This window comes from Numenius arquata, chromosome 15, assembly GCF_964106895.1.
Source record: "Numenius arquata chromosome 15, bNumArq3.hap1.1, whole genome shotgun sequence".
NCBI classification, from domain to species: Eukaryota; Metazoa; Chordata; class Aves; order Charadriiformes; family Scolopacidae; genus Numenius; species Numenius arquata.
In genome coordinates, this window is record NC_133590.1 from 10149291 (window position 1) to 10166420 (window position 17130).

At 41.9% G+C, this 17130-nt stretch overlaps 1 protein-coding gene across 1 annotated transcript; it reads left to right on the forward strand.

Moving 5' to 3' along the window:
- The first annotated feature begins 2197 nt into the window (after nucleotides 1–2197).
- Nucleotides 2198–4829, forward strand: KCNK18 (potassium two pore domain channel subfamily K member 18). Its single transcript, XM_074159121.1, has 3 exons — nucleotides 2198–2414; nucleotides 3458–3604; nucleotides 4018–4829. The coding sequence occupies exons 1-3, from the start codon at nucleotides 2198–2200 to the stop codon at nucleotides 4827–4829; spliced, it is 1176 nt and encodes a 391-aa protein (XP_074015222.1).
- Nucleotides 4830–17130: the final 12301 nt, after the last annotated feature.

Genomic DNA, 17130 nt, shown 5'->3' on the forward strand with positions numbered 1-17130 from the left:
TACGTATATTTGTACTCGAATAATTAAACCTTGCAGCTGTGGTCATAAACTTTCCTTTCAAGCAGCACCTTTGCAGCACTCACACTTGCCCTAATCAAAGAAATGGAAGTTAGGAAAAGTGCATGTTTGCTGTCCATTAACATGAATAGGAAATGCGTATTGCAAAAATCTCTCTCAATACAAGTACCAGTAACTCAATTTAGAATAACTTGTGGTTAGTGGGATTTGCTTTTAAGCAACTGAATTCAAATACGTAATACAGCAATAGTGGGAAATGGTTTAGATTAAGCAAATAATGTAAAAATCATTTCTGGATATATTTTTATTACATTTTCTCATTGTCACAAGCTCAGAGCCTGATGTTGCAAATGGCTGAGAAGCTCCTGGGAATTGCTAAATACTTTGCAGTCCTACCATGTATAGGAGTAGGCTGAGAACGTTTTAAAGCACTTTGGAGGAAAGAAGTTTATATCTGAGATGTAGAGGAAAAAACCTGCAGGATAAATTGTGTCAGAATTACCATACTGGGCAGTGAAAAACATTTTTAGAAGAACATAAATATGAATATACTGCCACATACACAGGGCCCATTTGGCCCCCTACTCTGTTTCACTTTTCCAGCTGCAAACTATTTTCAGAGCTCCGTGTGTTTGTAGTCAGTCTTAATGATTGTTCTGAACACCTTTCTATTCTCTTCTTTAATGTATGTAAACCCAACATCCTTTGGCAAAGAATTTTCCAGCTGCGTGAGAAACCATCCTGGTTTATTTGTTTTGAAGCAGGTGTCTGCTTGCTTCATTTGATGGTTCCCAGTTCTGGTCCCAGAAGAGACTACAAACAGTTGACCTGCTCTCTCCAGACCACCCATGAGTTTGAAGGCTGCTGTTATATACTGCCTCAGTTATTTTTTCCCCTGGCCAAAGGCACTACTTGGTCATTCCTCATGTGAAAGCTGTCCATACCTTCAGTCATCCTTGTTGCTGCTTGAAATTTTCCCAGTTTAATACGTGCTATCTGAGAGCAGGGTACCAGAACTCCTTTCACTACTCCAGGTATGTGCAAACCATGCATTTGTGCAGTAGCACACTTTGGTTTTCCAGATGCCCCTTTGACCTCTCTCTATAGCGAAAGCTTCTGTATTGATGAACATACGATATCTTGTGATCCAACTTGCTGAGGGTTTGATCCAGAAGAAACCATTGTAACCATGTAGGATTTCTTCATAGTACGGACATTTTGCTTACATGCAGCTCAGTAGGTCTTGGCTACACAAGGCTGTTTCAATTTTTAATGAAAGACTCCTAGAAATGAAATATTAAATACCTCTTTCTGTACAGTCCCACTCTCCATATTACGACTACTAACATTGTAAAGGGCAGCAATACTGCTCATTGCTCAAAGTGTTTTAGAGTGATGGATGAAAAGGAAGATTTTTTTTTTAAAGTTGGATATAGTTTGCAGAGCTCACTAACCTTGAACTGAATCCTGCCGTTCTTACTTACTAAGGTCAGTGGGAGTTTCAATTAATAGGAAGAATTTTATCAACTGAGAACTGGGCAAACCCTTATCGACTCTTTTTGAGGAAAATCCTTTAAAATTCAAAAGACCCCCCCTACAAAGATTACATGGTATATGTAGAGAGATTCTTTAAGCCATCTGAAAGAGAAAGTAATTGTTCTACACTCTGCCCAGAGGTGACAACAATTAGTGCCAATCCCTTCTTTTGATTCATTTTATATTTCCCTGTTAATTTCTGGGAGAAATCTTTAAAGAAACCCATTCCTTACAGTCTGCATTTTCCCTCCGGGGAGCTGGAAACATTTCTGCTGTATCAATGGGAAACTATAGTTCAGAACAAGAGACTTTAAACATGAGTTGGCTCCAATGGAAACCCACAGAAGCTGGTAATCTGTGTGCATTACAGCACTGGCTGATCAATGGTAATTCAGGGATAGAGTGGCGTGTTGTCAACTGAGAAATATTTCAAGGCTTGATTAGTTGTGCTTCTTTTCCATTGGGACTGTAGTGCAATCTTCACTTATAAAGACATGTGATCTGAAAGCCTGAGGCAGAACAATCCTTGTTTTCACAGGAGAAGCTTTTCTAGGATGCAAAAGATTTTACATTCTCATCCTTGTTTTTAAAAGCTGTGTCTTCTCCACAAAATTAAAAAAAAAAATAAAAAAGCAAGCTCAGGATGGCATCAACATCACAGCCTCTGCGAGGTAAAAGAGCATGTAAAAAGATATTTTGGGCAGTGTTTCCTCATGCCTGCTTCATTCTGTCTCTTGTGATCTATGCTTTTCTTGGGGCTCTCATGTTTTCCCACATTGAAGGTAACCGGAAGGTCAATTTAAGTGAAGAATATAGAAAATTTCTGCAGAATCTGTGGCACATCTCCAGAAACTTATCAGGTATGTACTGGAATTTCAAAACTGCTTAATTGTACAGGGGAGTTCCTCGTTCTCTTGCTTTTTGAATGAGATTTTTTGGCTTTTGAAGACATTCTTCAAAAAACTAACAGCTGAACCTGCAAACAGCATTTTCCCTCTGCTTAGCTGATGACTACTGTCATTTGCTTGTCGTCCTTAGCTGTGATTTTGACTGCAGACTTCCCTGATCCCTGTGTTCCTGCCTGAAAAGACTTTTCCTGAGGTGTTCTCCCTTTTGCCCAAGTTACCTCAGGTCCTTAAAGAACAGCTGAGATTCCCATGATATTTCCCTCTGATTGGTGGGGACTGAATCCTCTGTTCCCTTCTCTGAGCCTCTGACGATGGGACGCTTGGATGGAGGCAGATGCAGTGCTGTGCCCCAGACCTGGTGGTGCTGATGGGGGGAATAAAAGGGAGGAAAAGGGGTAGAAATCTTCCTGGATCTGTGTTGGGGCTTGTACATGGGCTTGGACTTTCTCTCAGGTAGCTGTGATGTGTTTGGGACAAGGATCCCCGTGGATAATGTCCTTTCAAGCAGGGCTCAGCCATGGGGAGGAGAAACGAGGGGTGCAGGCTCTGGGATTCACAGCAGGGTGCTGGGCAATGCCACCCAAGTGGTTCATATGGGTCATGTATCTAGTGTCTTTGGGTCAAAAGAAGACTAATCTCCTGAGGACTCCAAAATGAAGCAGGACGTTCAGGCTGAAAGCTGAATATTCAATTTTCTTTCTGCTTATTTTTGTGTCATATTCTGACTTTGTTGGAGCATAGATTGTTTACTTGATCCTTGTTTCTTTATTCACTGAAGCCACTGAACCCACCTGATTTCTTTTTAATTTTTTTTTGGGGGGAGTGGGGGGGAGGGAGGCTGGGGGAAAGGAGCAGAGTGAGGTGAATATTTTTATCTACTAAAAGAGTACAAGTAAATCCTCAGCTGGAGTTAACTTCACTGGAATAACAGGCTGGCTGCTCCCTGAGTGGCGGTCTGCAAACACTCACCATATCTCCTGTCGTTACCGTAACAGATAACATGACAGAAAATGAGGAGATATTTAAGGATAAAATCCATGCACTGCTCAACGCAGCTGAACGAGACTGGTTTGTCAATCCAAAAGATATATGGACTTTCTTTGGGTCTCTCTTTTTCTGCTGCACAGTATTCACAACTGTGGGTAAGTTCAGAGGTAAAGTAAACCCCTGCAGAATTAATTGCTAGTGCTGCTTTCCCTAATGTATTTCTTCCAGGGAATTTAAAAAAACCCAAACAAACCCCAAAGACAAATCCCCTGGATTTTTTCTCCTGAGTATTGACGATGAGTCTGCAAGGGGTTCTGCAAACACAGATTGCAGACATGTAGCTGAGTCACAGAAGTGAGTCAGAATTTAGTAGCTAGTGATGGTACACGCTAATGAGCTACATCATGACATGCATACTATAACATGTACTCACATACGACATGATATTAAGGCAAAAAGAAAGCTCCATCTGTGAACACCTCATAAATCACAACGTTGTCTCTCTCTCCCTCCTTTTCCCTTCTCTTCCTCTTTTTGTTTTTGTTTTTGTTTTTTTTTTTTTTTCAAGGTTATGGCAATACCTATCCTGTGACACGGATTGGAAAATATCTCTGTATGTTGTATGCTTTATTTGGCATCCCTCTGATGTTCTTGGTCCTGACAGACATGGGAGACATCCTTGCGACTGTCTTATCCAAGTCTTACAATGAATTCAAAAAACTACAGTCAAAAATTCTAGCCTCTAAACTCTGTTCTGGATCCACATGTAACAAAGGGGATGAACTGAAATCCAGAACACAGTCTAAAGTGGTCATCAATGAGCCCTTGACTATTATGGAATTGCTGAGAAGTCAAGCAGGTGTTAAAAGGAAGCCAGTCAAATATCGCAATGCCGAAATTTTTGAAATGTTAATTGCCAGAGAAAATGAACACACAAAACTAGCAAGAAATAGAAGCATTGAGAGATGGAGTTCATGTCCTGAACTAGCCAGGGGAAAGACAATGTCTAGAGTAATTGAGAATTTTGACAAAATTGGGAAACAGTTAGAAAAATTCGATGTGCCCATTGTATTAATGGTGCTGGTTATCTTTGTGTACATCTCCTGCGCAGCTGCTATTCTTCCAAACTGGGAAACCAGGTTGGATTTTCAGGAAGCCTTTTATTTCTGCTTTATCACCTTGACAACTATTGGATTTGGAGACACACAACTGGAACATCCCAAGTTTTTCTTGTTTTTTTCCCTCTATATTATTATTGGCATGGAAATTGTCTTCATTGCTTTTAAGCTGGGCCAAGACCGCTTAATTGGTTTGTATAAAAAGGTGATTTCATTTTGTGGGGAGAAAAAGATGCCATCAAAGAAGATATATCCAAAATAAGAGCAGTCATTTCTCCTTCACTTGCAAGCACTGACCACTGCAATGAGACAAAACTGTTCCTGTGCATTTGTTCTCCCTGCCTTGGGCTGGAAGGAGGCACTTTTTATTCTGAATTCCTGTGAGAATCTGCTGTAAAATGACTGAATACCTCAGGAGGCACTTGATGTAGGCATCTCCAGGGAGTACTTTCCAACAGGGTCCCATGTCATAAATAATGAAAGAAGATGACGCGTGATGAAAAAGCAGAAGGCTCTCCCTGCCAGCACTCCTTAGGAAGCTTTTGCAAAGCTCTGACCTTCGGCAGCCTTTCTGTCCTCTCTCCCACAGCAAGCCAATATAGGTTCTTTTTTTCCAGCGCTTGTCCAAGCATGGGCCAGATCACTGTCTCATCCTGCCACCTTGCCAGCAGCCAGGGACAGCTTGGTTGTGGCTGTTGGCATTGAACTGTGACAGCATGCTACTGTAATTTATCAGCGCTACTGATTTATCATCAGAGAGCTGGGGAGCAGAAGCATGAACCCAGCTGCTCTGCCATCATGGCCATGTGTATTGCAAGCATTGCCATTTTGTGCAGGCCAGAGGCATTTTACAATTAAGGACTGAAAGACGGGACACCGAATTTTCACCCCTTTCTCTGTAACCTGTCCAGAAATCAGTTACAAAATCGTTCATTTGTTCAGGGCTGAAACCACTCCTTTTCCACCATGATTTATCATATCTGTACTCAGCCCAGAGTCAATATGTGTCCCATAGTGTCCAGCTATAGAAGTGCTTATGACAAGTTCTGCTCCTGAGATGGCCACGTGGGTGAAGGCATGCAGCAAACCTGAAAGTGACTACAACAGTGGACTGAAGTTGCATCTCCTTGCTGTTAAAGAAGCATGATGCTCTGGGACACCGGTCCCAGAAGTCCTAATCCAGGTTTTACTCTGCACAGGCTGATTGACTTCTGGGAGTTCCTTGACCCACTCAGACAAAGAAAAGCCTACCTGTTTCACTGGAATGTCATGAGTATCCTGTAGTTATATATTTGTGGAGAACATTAATATGTGAATAATGTTGTTTCTTCAAGATATTATTCATAATCTGGATCAAGCTATCAATGGTAGATAATTTTTTTCTGTCAAAAAGCCAACCCCACACTTCATAAAAGAAACCACTGACTTTAATTAATTGTCTCTTAACTTGTAAATTGTATGCATGCTGGCTGAATGTGAAGGCATCTCTAGATATTAAAGCATGCTTGATTATGATGGAATGTACGCTATTCTCCATAGCAAATGTGCCATTTGAAGCTGAGATTTTTGGAATATTTACATGGCATCTTACCTCTCTGTTACATTTACATTTCATGTACATGGTAATGTGTATTCAGTCCTTGCAAATAACTAGTTGTGATTAAGCACCAACAATTTGCAAAATATATAATGAGTGATGGTATATAGAAAAGTCTTTATAAGAATAACAATAAAGAATACAGCAGCTGGAAGGAACTCTGGTTAACTTTTTCATGTTTGCCATTACTTTGGCTTCACATACAAAGTCCCTCCATTCAGACTACTCTCATATTACTTTATTTTATGTGTTTGGATTAAAATCAGTGTAGAATTTCGGATCCATGCCAAAGTTTTCAGAAATCAATGAAAAGACTCTGATGATTTAATGGGCTTTGGATCAGAGAACTGCACTTCCTGCTCCTCGGGGTTTTTCCTTGTGATATGTGTGACTGCCAGCATTAGTAAGAACTGGTCGTTGTATCATTTGACTTGTTTCCCACATATCAGTGAGATCTCATTTATGGAGGGGGTTTAATCCTGAATTTATACCCTAGAGGTTTCTCACTGATGTGGTACCCTGATACCTTCACTTTTACTTTACGGACTTAGGGAATTTTGGCTGGACCTGCAATAAGGATTCTGCACCAAATCATTCTAGTTATGGCCAAGGGATGGCAGTAAACAGCTTTCCTTCATATAGAACCTGTCAGTTATGGGGGATAAAAATGTATTTTATAGAAGAGGAGAGAAAAAATCACATCACCATGACCCTCTATAAAATGACAGTGCACCTGCTCTTGAATACAATGTGCAGCTCTGGTCCTTCACCTCCCAAATGATATAGCAAAATTGGAAAAAGTTTATAGGCCAGGGAAAAAGATGAACAAAGATAGGGAACAACTTCCATGTGAGAACATAGAGTAGCTTTCCAGACTGGAAAGAGGTGAGAGACTACAGGGGAGATGTGTAACGTTACGAGGGCACGGAGGAGGGAAATAGGGAATGATGGAATGATTGTTAAATGTCTTTCATTATGAGAGCTAAGGCTACCAAATGAAACTCGCATGTGGCAGGTTTAAGAAAAGAAACAGAAAGAAGAGAAAATGGTACTCATACAACATATAATTAAGCTGTAGATACTCCTTAGCATGACAGGATGTGGCGATTAAAAGTTCACCTTAGATCAGTGGGAGACGGGACAAAATCATGAAAGAAAAACTGAGAAACAATTAAATACAAAGATAGCACTTCTGGTTTGATAGTCACTGAGTCCCAAGCTAGTAGATAAGGAGGAAACATCTCTATAGACTTGCCTGTCCTTGTGTTCTTCCTTTGCAACCCACATCTCTCAGAGGCAGAATGCTGGTCTGCGTGGTCTTGTTCTGACCTGATTTCACTGCCTGTAATGCATTGAAACAAATTGCTTTGTAGCTAACAAAATGTTGAGCAAATCTAACTTCTGAAGAGCTATTCATTTTCACATTTGTGTGAAAGGTAAACAAACTGGTTCCCAAGATTTCCTGAGCAAGCACACCCTGATTCTGCAAAACTTATCAGAAAAATTGTGATTTGGGCAATACAACCAGGCTGCAGCAAACATAACGTGGTCGTTTGCCTCGTATTGTGGGCATAAAGGAGGGTGGGGAGGCAGACACATGCCCAAACGTCAGGGATAAAAAGGTATTTATGTCTTCTACTCAGGTGCATTGCAAGGTTGCTCCCACACAAACAGGAATACCTCCCCTAATTTTCTTACTATTGCATTTGGAAGCCAGTTTCCCAGATGACAGAGCAGCACGCAGTAGCCTTGCCCTGACAGTGACAGAGGCAGTTTGGTCTCTATAGCGGGATCTGAATGTAGCTCAATAAAGACAGCAGCAGAGTTAATGAAAATGAAACAAAGTGGTGTGTAGTGGCTCATTTAGCGAGCCCCATGCATAAATATTTATGAGTTGACTGCTCTTATCATGGTCTAAATCCTAGAAGAATTCACAGTCTCTGCCCCCAGAAGTTTTTATTCAACAAAATTGACATGGAAATCAGCTTTGTCTGCATCAAAGCAGTACAAAATACTGCTTTTCATAACTTTTTTCCGTCACGTGCTGCATGAGGTGGTGGATTAGCCGTGAAGGGCTTCATGGAAGAACTTTTCTATCAGGAAAGACGTGACTGATGGGAAAAGAGTTGCTTGATGTGTAACCCACAAAGGATATGAGTTATTACAGGCCCAGCTGGAGAGCTTTACAGATCAAATGCACTTGGCGCTGAAGGATGCTGGATCAATCACTCCTGATTGGGCCAAGATGGCAGCTGTCACGAGCACTTAGGAGCGGAGAGGAGGGTATTCCTGGTGTGGGAATTGCAGAGGGAGGGATGGAGGAATGAGGGGAAGGGGCAGAAAATAATCATTGGGCAGAAGGATCAGAGGGAGAAAAAGACAGCAACAGCAGAGGAAGGAGACATTTTCTGTATAAACATAAATATGGTGAAGAGATGCTTGAGAGACTGCAAATATGGTGAGAGCTGGTGCCTCTGGCCTGGGGAAGGTTTGTGCAGCCAGCCTACAGTCGGAGACCCCTTCTTAGATCAGCACAGTGGTCATGGTTGTTGGGCTCCAGCACAGGTCTCACCATCAGCAGTGACGGGGAGGGCAGAAGAATCTGTGCAAGGAAGCCTCCTGAGAGATAAAACAGTGGCAGAAAGAAGTTACAAGGACTGGACTGAAAAGTCATTAATGAAACCATCAGAAACATTCCTCTTATCCTCTGCTTTGTCATTTAAGGAACGACAATTCATTCAGAAGCATCTTTTACATGAGCAATACGTCTGAGGACTCAGGAAATTCTTAATGGGATGTGGGACTTGTCATCTGTGTGCCAGTAGTTCAGATGTAGTCCAGATTTTAGTGGGCTCAATGTTAATAACATCTGATAGCACTTTGATGGCCTTTATGCTTTTTCAACTCGTTCCAGGTGGAGATGCACCCACATCACAAAAACACTCTCATATAATGAATGCTAATAGCACGCGTGGTGGCAGGCTCAGCAGAGGCAAAGGCTGAGCCTCCAGCTGAGAGGCGTCCCTACAGTCCCCTTTGCTTCCAGGTTCCCAGCATACCTTGTGATCCTGACTTCCAGACCACAGGGTGCATCAAATGTAGCGTGTGTGGCTGTTGCGTGCAATATGAGTGTTTTTTGAACCCAGAATGATGGGTCTTATTATTTTCCCCAGCTCTCACAAATGGAACACTATTTTTATTTTTATTTTTACTTTTATTTTTATCTTTATTTTTATTTTTAATTCTATTTCTATTTTCAATTTTTATTAATTTATATTTTTATTCTCATTTATTATTACCAATAATTTATTATTACTATTAATATATTATCTTTATTATTATTGCTGCTGTTGTTATTAAATCCCTCCACAGACACCTCCAACAGCCTGTACTCAGCTGTTCTGCCAGGGCCTATTATATTCTAAGAGCAACTTAAAGTATTTAGTTAGGCCACTTTTCCCTTTATTCCTTACATTAGGCAACGCATGTATGGTAGAAAAAATGCTTCTCCAGCCATCCAAAACCATAGCCTGCATTACACAAAGAGCAAGGGAGATCAAGTTGCTCTGGATAAATTTCAATTATCTTTGTTAAAGTACACAGGCACAGATGGTGACAGAAATACTAGGAATTTGCTCCATCACTCATAGCAAGTAATAGCTGTGTGAAGACAACAGATCTCTCATATACGAGGCCAATATTTTCAGGGTAACGGCCCGAGGTCTAAGTGCAAACCGTCATGGACAATGAAGTCCATGAATGCATTGCTTGTGCGTGCCGATAGCTGGTTGTCCGCACATGGTGCTCATTAGAGAGTTTTAGGAAGTGCTTGGACAAATGTTAGTTGGCTTGTGTGCTCATGATTTTGCATGTGAATCTAAGCTTTCTCTTTTCTTTTCTTTTTTTTTTTTTTTCCTTTTGAGTTAAAAATTCAGTCTCTCAGTAGATAAAATCTAGTTGGTTTGAGGTGAGTTCAGACTTTTTGAAGCTGATGAAGCTCTCAGGGTCTGGGCACAGCCAGAATCCTCCTGACACTGAACTTGTGCATTAAACTTTACGTCTGTGCATTTTCAGGATATACGAAAGTCCAAAGGAAATGGAAAGAAATGGGCAAGAAGGGAAGGGAAAGCAAAGCAAGAAGAACAGACTAGAGATTTGACAGGGAAAAAATGAATTGCTGTGTCAAGCATCTACTGATGAGAAATCAGGGTAACGATGTTGTCGAACAACATTGACTCATTACATTATCTGCTTCCACAAAGTCCTGTGTGAACAGGAAAACTGAGAGAGAAGACACCACAAAATCAGCGTATAAAATCGCCAATGTACTTGATGCACTGCTGGAAGAGAGTTGTTTGATCTGCCGTGCGATGCAGACTGTCATCGTGTTCTCTGGAGGGGAAAGCCACCCGTCTGCAGTCTTTTGTCACGCGTGCCAAGAAGATTTGAGAAGCAGTGCTGAAGTTGGAGGTTGGGACTCCGACTGTGGGTATAAGACACTCACGTTCTACAGTTTTCCCACTTTGCACTTTTCTTGTGACAAGTAATAGAGGTTGTCTCTGCTGAAGGAATTTGTGAGTTTGGGGAATTCAGTGTATGTCAGAAGCCTTCTGCCCAGCAGCTTGATATTACACTTGGTTCTAGGCTGTTTTTCTCTCACAGAACCATCCAAAGTCTCAGGAGAGCAATGACTGCCCAGATTTCACTGATGCTTAATGCACAGTTTTCCAAATACACTTGCCAGTTAAAAGCATAAGGGTGCTGTGCTTCCTGGGTGATAGAACTGGCTGATGCCTGCATGAAACCATCTGATAACACTTAAAAGCAGTTTGAAAAAAACAGAAGTTTTGAACATATCACAGTAGCATTTTCTTATGAAGGTTCTTATGGAGGTTCTTACTAAAGCTTTCAAAGCAAATCTGAATTTGCAGGAGGGTTTTTGGCCGAACTGCAAAATGTTGATGGTGAAAAGAGGGCTTCTGAAAAGGTTTTAACAGTTTCATCTTTGAATGACTCCCAGAGATGAGCCATTCATATAAGAAGGGAAGGACCTGAAAGATAAAGCTCTTTGTGATCCCCCACTCTGTCGCTATAATTCCAGCTTCTCGCACAGAGACGGTGACATGCCAGGTCACTCTGCTGGTGAAAGAGAACTGGCTTTCTCCAGGGCTGATTCTAAGTTTTTCCATACATCCCAGCAGAAGAGCAAACTCTGGCATGATCCACTTCAGACAAAACAATGAGTGGCATTTTTGTTAAAAGATGTTTCTCAAACAGTTAAGACAGCTTTGTAGTTACTGGGAATGGGGAAAAAAAAAAAAAAGAGAATGAAGGCTCATGAATTTTCCCTAGAGTTGAAGAGCAGGACATGACTTGCTGTACTGAGAAGTTTGATTTACTGTCTGAGTCTGTAAATAGAAAGTACATGCTTGGGCTAACATTTGATAGCCATCAGCACTTCTCTTCTGTCTGCTCTGCTAGAAAAGTTACGCTGCCAAATGGTTTTTACAGCAATTTGCTATACCGATGAAACAAATACGTTCTGTGCTCAAAGAGGTTAAGGACTGGCATGTAGACATGTTTTTAGTCTATAGAAAAGCCACTTCTAGATGCTGCCTAAGAACCAGAGGGCTGAATTCTGATCTTCTTGAAATCCATGGCAAAGCTCACAGTGCCTTCAGTGAAATCAGGTTTGGAAACAAGTGACGAGTAGAATATGCATTGCCATTAATCCCTTTGATCCTGGTTCTGGAAGAACCATTTCATGCCTAAACTGCCATCTCATGGAAAGGTTTTTTTCTACACAAAACGTGGCTAAATTTCTGATGGTTGTTGCTTTTCTTTTCCTTTTCTCATGAAAGGGCTCTGTACTTTCCTTCGCTATCAGCAGTGACCTGCAATGAGGACATGATCGCAGACTCTGGAGACAAGGAAACTTCTCAATGAAATAAATCCAAGTTCTTCTTGGTCAAAACCAGACACACATTAAGATGTGTCTTATAACTACATCAAGCACTCTTGTGGTTATTAATTATCTTTCCTGTAGCCATGTTTTTTTATTGGTTTTGGGCAGAGCTCCCCGTCTCAGTTCCTGTCAATGGCCCAGCACACCCTCGGGAACCCAGGCAGAACCCGAGATGTGTGACGTGCTCCCCGGGACACCGAGGCTCACCTCCTGACGGGCCAGAGGTTGACTTCTGCTTTGGAGAAACATTGAGATTCTCTCTGTTGGCCTTGCCTTCCATTAAAAGAGACCAGGGAAACAGAAGCACCAATATTAACAATATTATAAACACAGCAACTGAGGAAGTCATTTAACTCAGTCTCCAGGCAATTTTAAAATAGATTTTAGGGATGATGTTCAAATAAACACTTTGACCAACTCTTGACCTAATCGAAGCCTAGTGTTTTTAAAATAAAGCATTTTATTTTTGTTGTTTATAAGCTTTTACTGATGGGAACAGGAAACCATGTTAGAAACTGTTCTCAGTATTTTTACAGCTTGGAAAATGGTGTCATAAAAAAAACATTAGGGAGTCTGTTCCTGTAAAATTCTCCAGCCTACTGCTTCAGACAGAAGGATTTGAAGTGACTGACTTTGGTAAAAGCTTCTTTGATGTAAAAATCTCACCTGCTCTTCTGGTCTGAATAGCATCACTGAGGAGCTGTAGAGCCTTTCAGAATAGCTAAGTTAAAAATAAGGGGGACAAAAGATTTGGGCCCTGATTCTGATTTAACTTTCAGTGGTTTCAGAGGGAAGCAGCTCTGTCAAAGTCAGCAAAATCATTAAATTATATACCCAGCATGGGATTAGGGTCAGACTCCTGGAATTCTGTTAATAATTATTATTGCTGGTGTTTATTATTTTTCTTGTGGCAGTTCCTTGGAGCATCTTAGAGAAGGACCTTAAGTAACCATCCTTTATCTAAGAATCTCTATGCACGCCTGCCGCAGCATGCATCTCTTTCTCTAACTAAAGCAGACCTTATCACTTCCTGCCGGTGCTGGCTGAGCAAGAAAGAAAAAATCTTTATGGCGAATGTACAAATATGTGTCACTGGGTGATTGAGTAGATCTGTGAAGCAGCTGCGGTGTATTTCAAAAAGGAAGAAACCTAGTGAAATAGGAGCTGTGAAGGCAGAAGCCTCATGCAACACAATGAGATTTCATGACAAGGAGAGTGTGTGCATTGCCCGGTTGTCCTGCTCCAGCTGTGTCACTTCACCCTGCCAGCTGTGCTCCAGCTCATGGGCACTTGACCTGACCAATCAATCAGTCAGTGCCTGACCAATCCATTAGTTTGGGGTATTAGTATTTATAAATTCCTATTCTGATCTCTGCATAAACCTCTTGGATGGCTCCTCTGAATATTGGGAAAGGCATGAGTTTGTCAGTCTTCAGTTAGTTGTTAATCTGGCATTCAGCAATGGTCTGGATCGCTCTCGTTCAAGGTGCTTGCAGCTGCCTGGAAAGCTGGAAGAGAGGGGTAATCCAACGCAGCAAGAATTTGACAAGCACAGGGCAAGTAAAATGCTTTTCTGTTCTCCAGAGGGGAAAGAGAAATGTGATAAACTTGCAAAACTGCAAATCATCGAGCACATTTTATGAAACTGGACTAGAAGGCATGTATGTCAGATAAGGGCTTATATAGAAATGTTTATGGTCATATTATTGTTTTGCAAAGATTATGTGATTTATAGCAAGAGAATCTGTATTCATGAGTCCATAAGCATCACTTGTTCACAGAGGAGACCTGCCTTTGAACCAGGCTGGAGCAGGTGCAGAAAAGAGATCAGTCAGAAAAGCAACCACACTTGAATACTTGGTATTTGGTGAGAAGAGACTGAGAGAGACTGATAGATCCTCAAATCCGGCAAGGAGAAGAACTCATGGACCTAGGATGGCCCTTTCTTCGCTTCTGCAATCCTATATGGATCTCTGGAGTTAGTGAAGCAAGTTGCATCCTTGCAGTCTTTACCACTACAGAGGTCTTTGGGTCCTTGCAGTCTGGAGAATACACCCCTACTCCTTCCTGCAAGATTAACAGAGATTAACATAGAGAAAACCTCTCTGGACTAACTGCCTATTTTAATTTAATTTCTAGTCCCATAAAAAACAGTGAGTGAAGTTAAATTTGTATTGCAACTGGAAAGCAATATACACAAAATACTATCCACTTGAGCTGAAGTTCTCTTAAACTCCCAGATGTTCCTTGCTACCTCCTACTTGTATAAGAAAAAGAGAAGCCAAAACGCCAACAGAAGAGCAAAGCAGAGAAGCTGGCCATAGCCTAAGTCTGTCTGGTTCCTGAGGGCATTAACAGGTCATAATACCCCTGCGCAGCCACCCCGGGATCCTCCCACCTTGCCAAGGACCAGCCCAGGGCCATCAGTCCCTGCCCCAGCGATGGCATAGGACGCCAATCTCCAGCTCCCCACAGCCCTGCTCTGCCCGACCATGGACCCGCTGGGCTGGGCTGACCCACAGACAGGTTCCAGCCTGGCCTCTTACTGCTCATGGTCTCAGCTATTTCTGTATCTACATATTAAGTGTAAGTTCTACGCTCCTGTAGAGCTGTGGTCACTATTACACTGGGGATGTTTTCTAATTATCGACACACTGTCCTCGTGCATGCAAGAACTCCTGTCTCTCTTCCACAGAGAGGAAACAGAGAACTGAAGAGATGAAATGATCTTGCTTAGGGTTTGAACCTAAATGTGGTAGGCGTTCATGTGGGCTTTTCCGTTGTGATGTTCTCCTTCTGAGAGGAGGAGCCTAAATGTGTAAATACTGCACAAGAGTATCTGCTTCTGGAGCTGGGGTCTTTGATTGCAGGAGGGTGCTACCTGCCTGGCAGGTGAGTTGCTTCTGCACCTTGCCAACACACTCATCTTGAGGTACTCCCACCTTCTTCTGGACACGTAGAGTTTAACTGCTCTTCCCATGACCATAAAATCTGAGGTGTCACAATGTACGTATCAAAACATTTTAGCAATGTCAGATTCATCATTCTTTCAGCTGAGAATTCATTAGTGCACATACGATCTGTTGCCTCTGCTAGGCGTGGGGCAGTCTTGAGAAGGACAATCAAAACAAATAGGTTATGGCAACTAGTAAGTGCTTAAATTCCTAGAAAGGCTTTCCAAGTCATTGTGTACTTATGCTCTGACATGATCAAAGGCTATTCTGTGTGAAGGATATAATTTACAAAGAATTCAGTCCAGGTGGTTTAGCAGGTCATGTGCTTAGCTTGTAAAATAAATGGAGTCATAAATATTAATAAGTACCCTGAGTCCTTACCTAACAATGCTGTGCTAGGAGCAATTTTTCTGACTTCTTTTTGTTCTGGAGCCAGAGGCTTTTGGTGGAGGCAATCAGCCAGGTAGGGCAGGAAGGCTCTTTGGGGTAACAGGGACCCCAACACACTGACAGCATCCTTGTGTTTACTGGCAGCACTTCCAGTTTGGTGGCTGGTTCTTTGAAACTCATCTGCATGTGGTCATCATCAAGATGCAAATCTCAGCTATTTCATTTGCCTCCCCCAAAAAAGTTTTAAATTTCTAATTGTCCCGAGGGACATAAATTGTTTCCTAATGGGTGAAGCTCTACTTTCTATATATACTGTACTGTTTTGATGAATGAATGAATGTATTTGAGGAAGTTTATAGGCATCCATTAAATATAACCTGGAACTTCGCAGCCAAGTGCCTCTCTCAATGCTTCCTGGATGCTTTATGTCCTCTGACATAATTCAGATGGATGTCCATGGTGAGAGGACGAGGGGCTTCTTGCATAGCTCAGGTGAACTCCCAAACTTGGAGTGACTGACACCAATCACAAAACTCTTATTTTTTTCAAAGGAAAACCAAAGACCTTAAATGTGACCCTATCCCTGAATAATGCAGCTCCTGCCATTTTAGTTGTACTGCTGAAGTCCTAGGAGATGCCTCAGTGCATTTCAAAGACAATATCCTCATTCCAGCCAAGGGAAGTATTGACTCAGTAAGGCCTGTGGAGTCAAGGCCTTTAATTGCCCTCTTCTCTGTAATTGTCTGTGCAGAAGATTCCTGGTGATTCCCAGCTGTGGGTATTCCCCACATCTGCCTTAAGTGTCCATTGCAACATCAATATGGAAAGTCATTCACTGGAAAATAATACGCAACAATAATACTCTGTATTTCATACAGAGTATAGAAATAATGTGTATATTTCTAAACCTCCCTCAAAGCTAAGCAGTTATAATTATTTTATGAAGTGGGGTGAGGAGGGATGTGGAGGAGGGAAGAGGCATGCCTGAGGTCACCCACTGGCAGGGGTCCTGCAAGCTGCCAGCTCTGGGCTCCTAGTCTATGGGAAGATGCTCAGCCAGACATCTCTCCTAATGGCCCAATTTTCAGTCAGCTTCATGGTGGGGGTTAAACACCGAAGGGATGCATGGGGTGCTTCTTCCTACCACACAAAACCTCCTCTCGTTGGCATAGGGTAGGTCCAGACTGCGCCAGTGGTCCTACTGGTGCCAGGACCTGCTGAATATTGCTGTACAGCTGTGCTTTGCCACATGCTTCTGCCAGCTCATACTCTCCCTGCCTGAACACAGTTAAAGATTTAGACCTCAGCCTGTGAACCTAGCAGAAATAAGAGTGTAAGGCTCGAAGGTATTTACTTCTGGGAATATTTGGAAAAAAACCCTAAGTTATTTGATCCCAACACAAGCCATCCTGGTTTTGGATTATGTTTTCCAGTATTACAGTTGCCACTGAAAAATAGTAGACATGCATTTATGGAAAATGATATTTTCCTTTTCTTTAACATTTTTTCCTAGAAACGTCCTTTTCTTTCCATTCTTCACTCAGTAAGAGTGATGGAACACTCTCCCTGCAGCATCCCTTTCACAGCTCTGCTTCTCTCTGGAGGAAAGTAAAGCTGTTCTTAGGCAACTGCAAAACGAAGGATGTGCGATAACGAT

What these genes read in the sequence shown, in the direction of transcription:
- KCNK18 (XM_074159121.1), top strand. Translation starts at nt 2,198, where the DNA reads ATGGCATCAACATCACAGCCTCTGCGAGGTAAAAGAGCATGTAAAAAG. An exon ending in CATCTCCAGAAACTTATCAG is followed by an intron (nt 2,415 to 3,457) that starts GTATGTACTGGA and finishes TTACCGTAACAG; the next exon opens with ATAACATGACAGAAAATGAG. An exon ending in CACAGTATTCACAACTGTGG is followed by an intron (nt 3,605 to 4,017) that starts GTAAGTTCAGAG and finishes TTTTTTTTCAAG; the next exon opens with GTTATGGCAATACCTATCCT.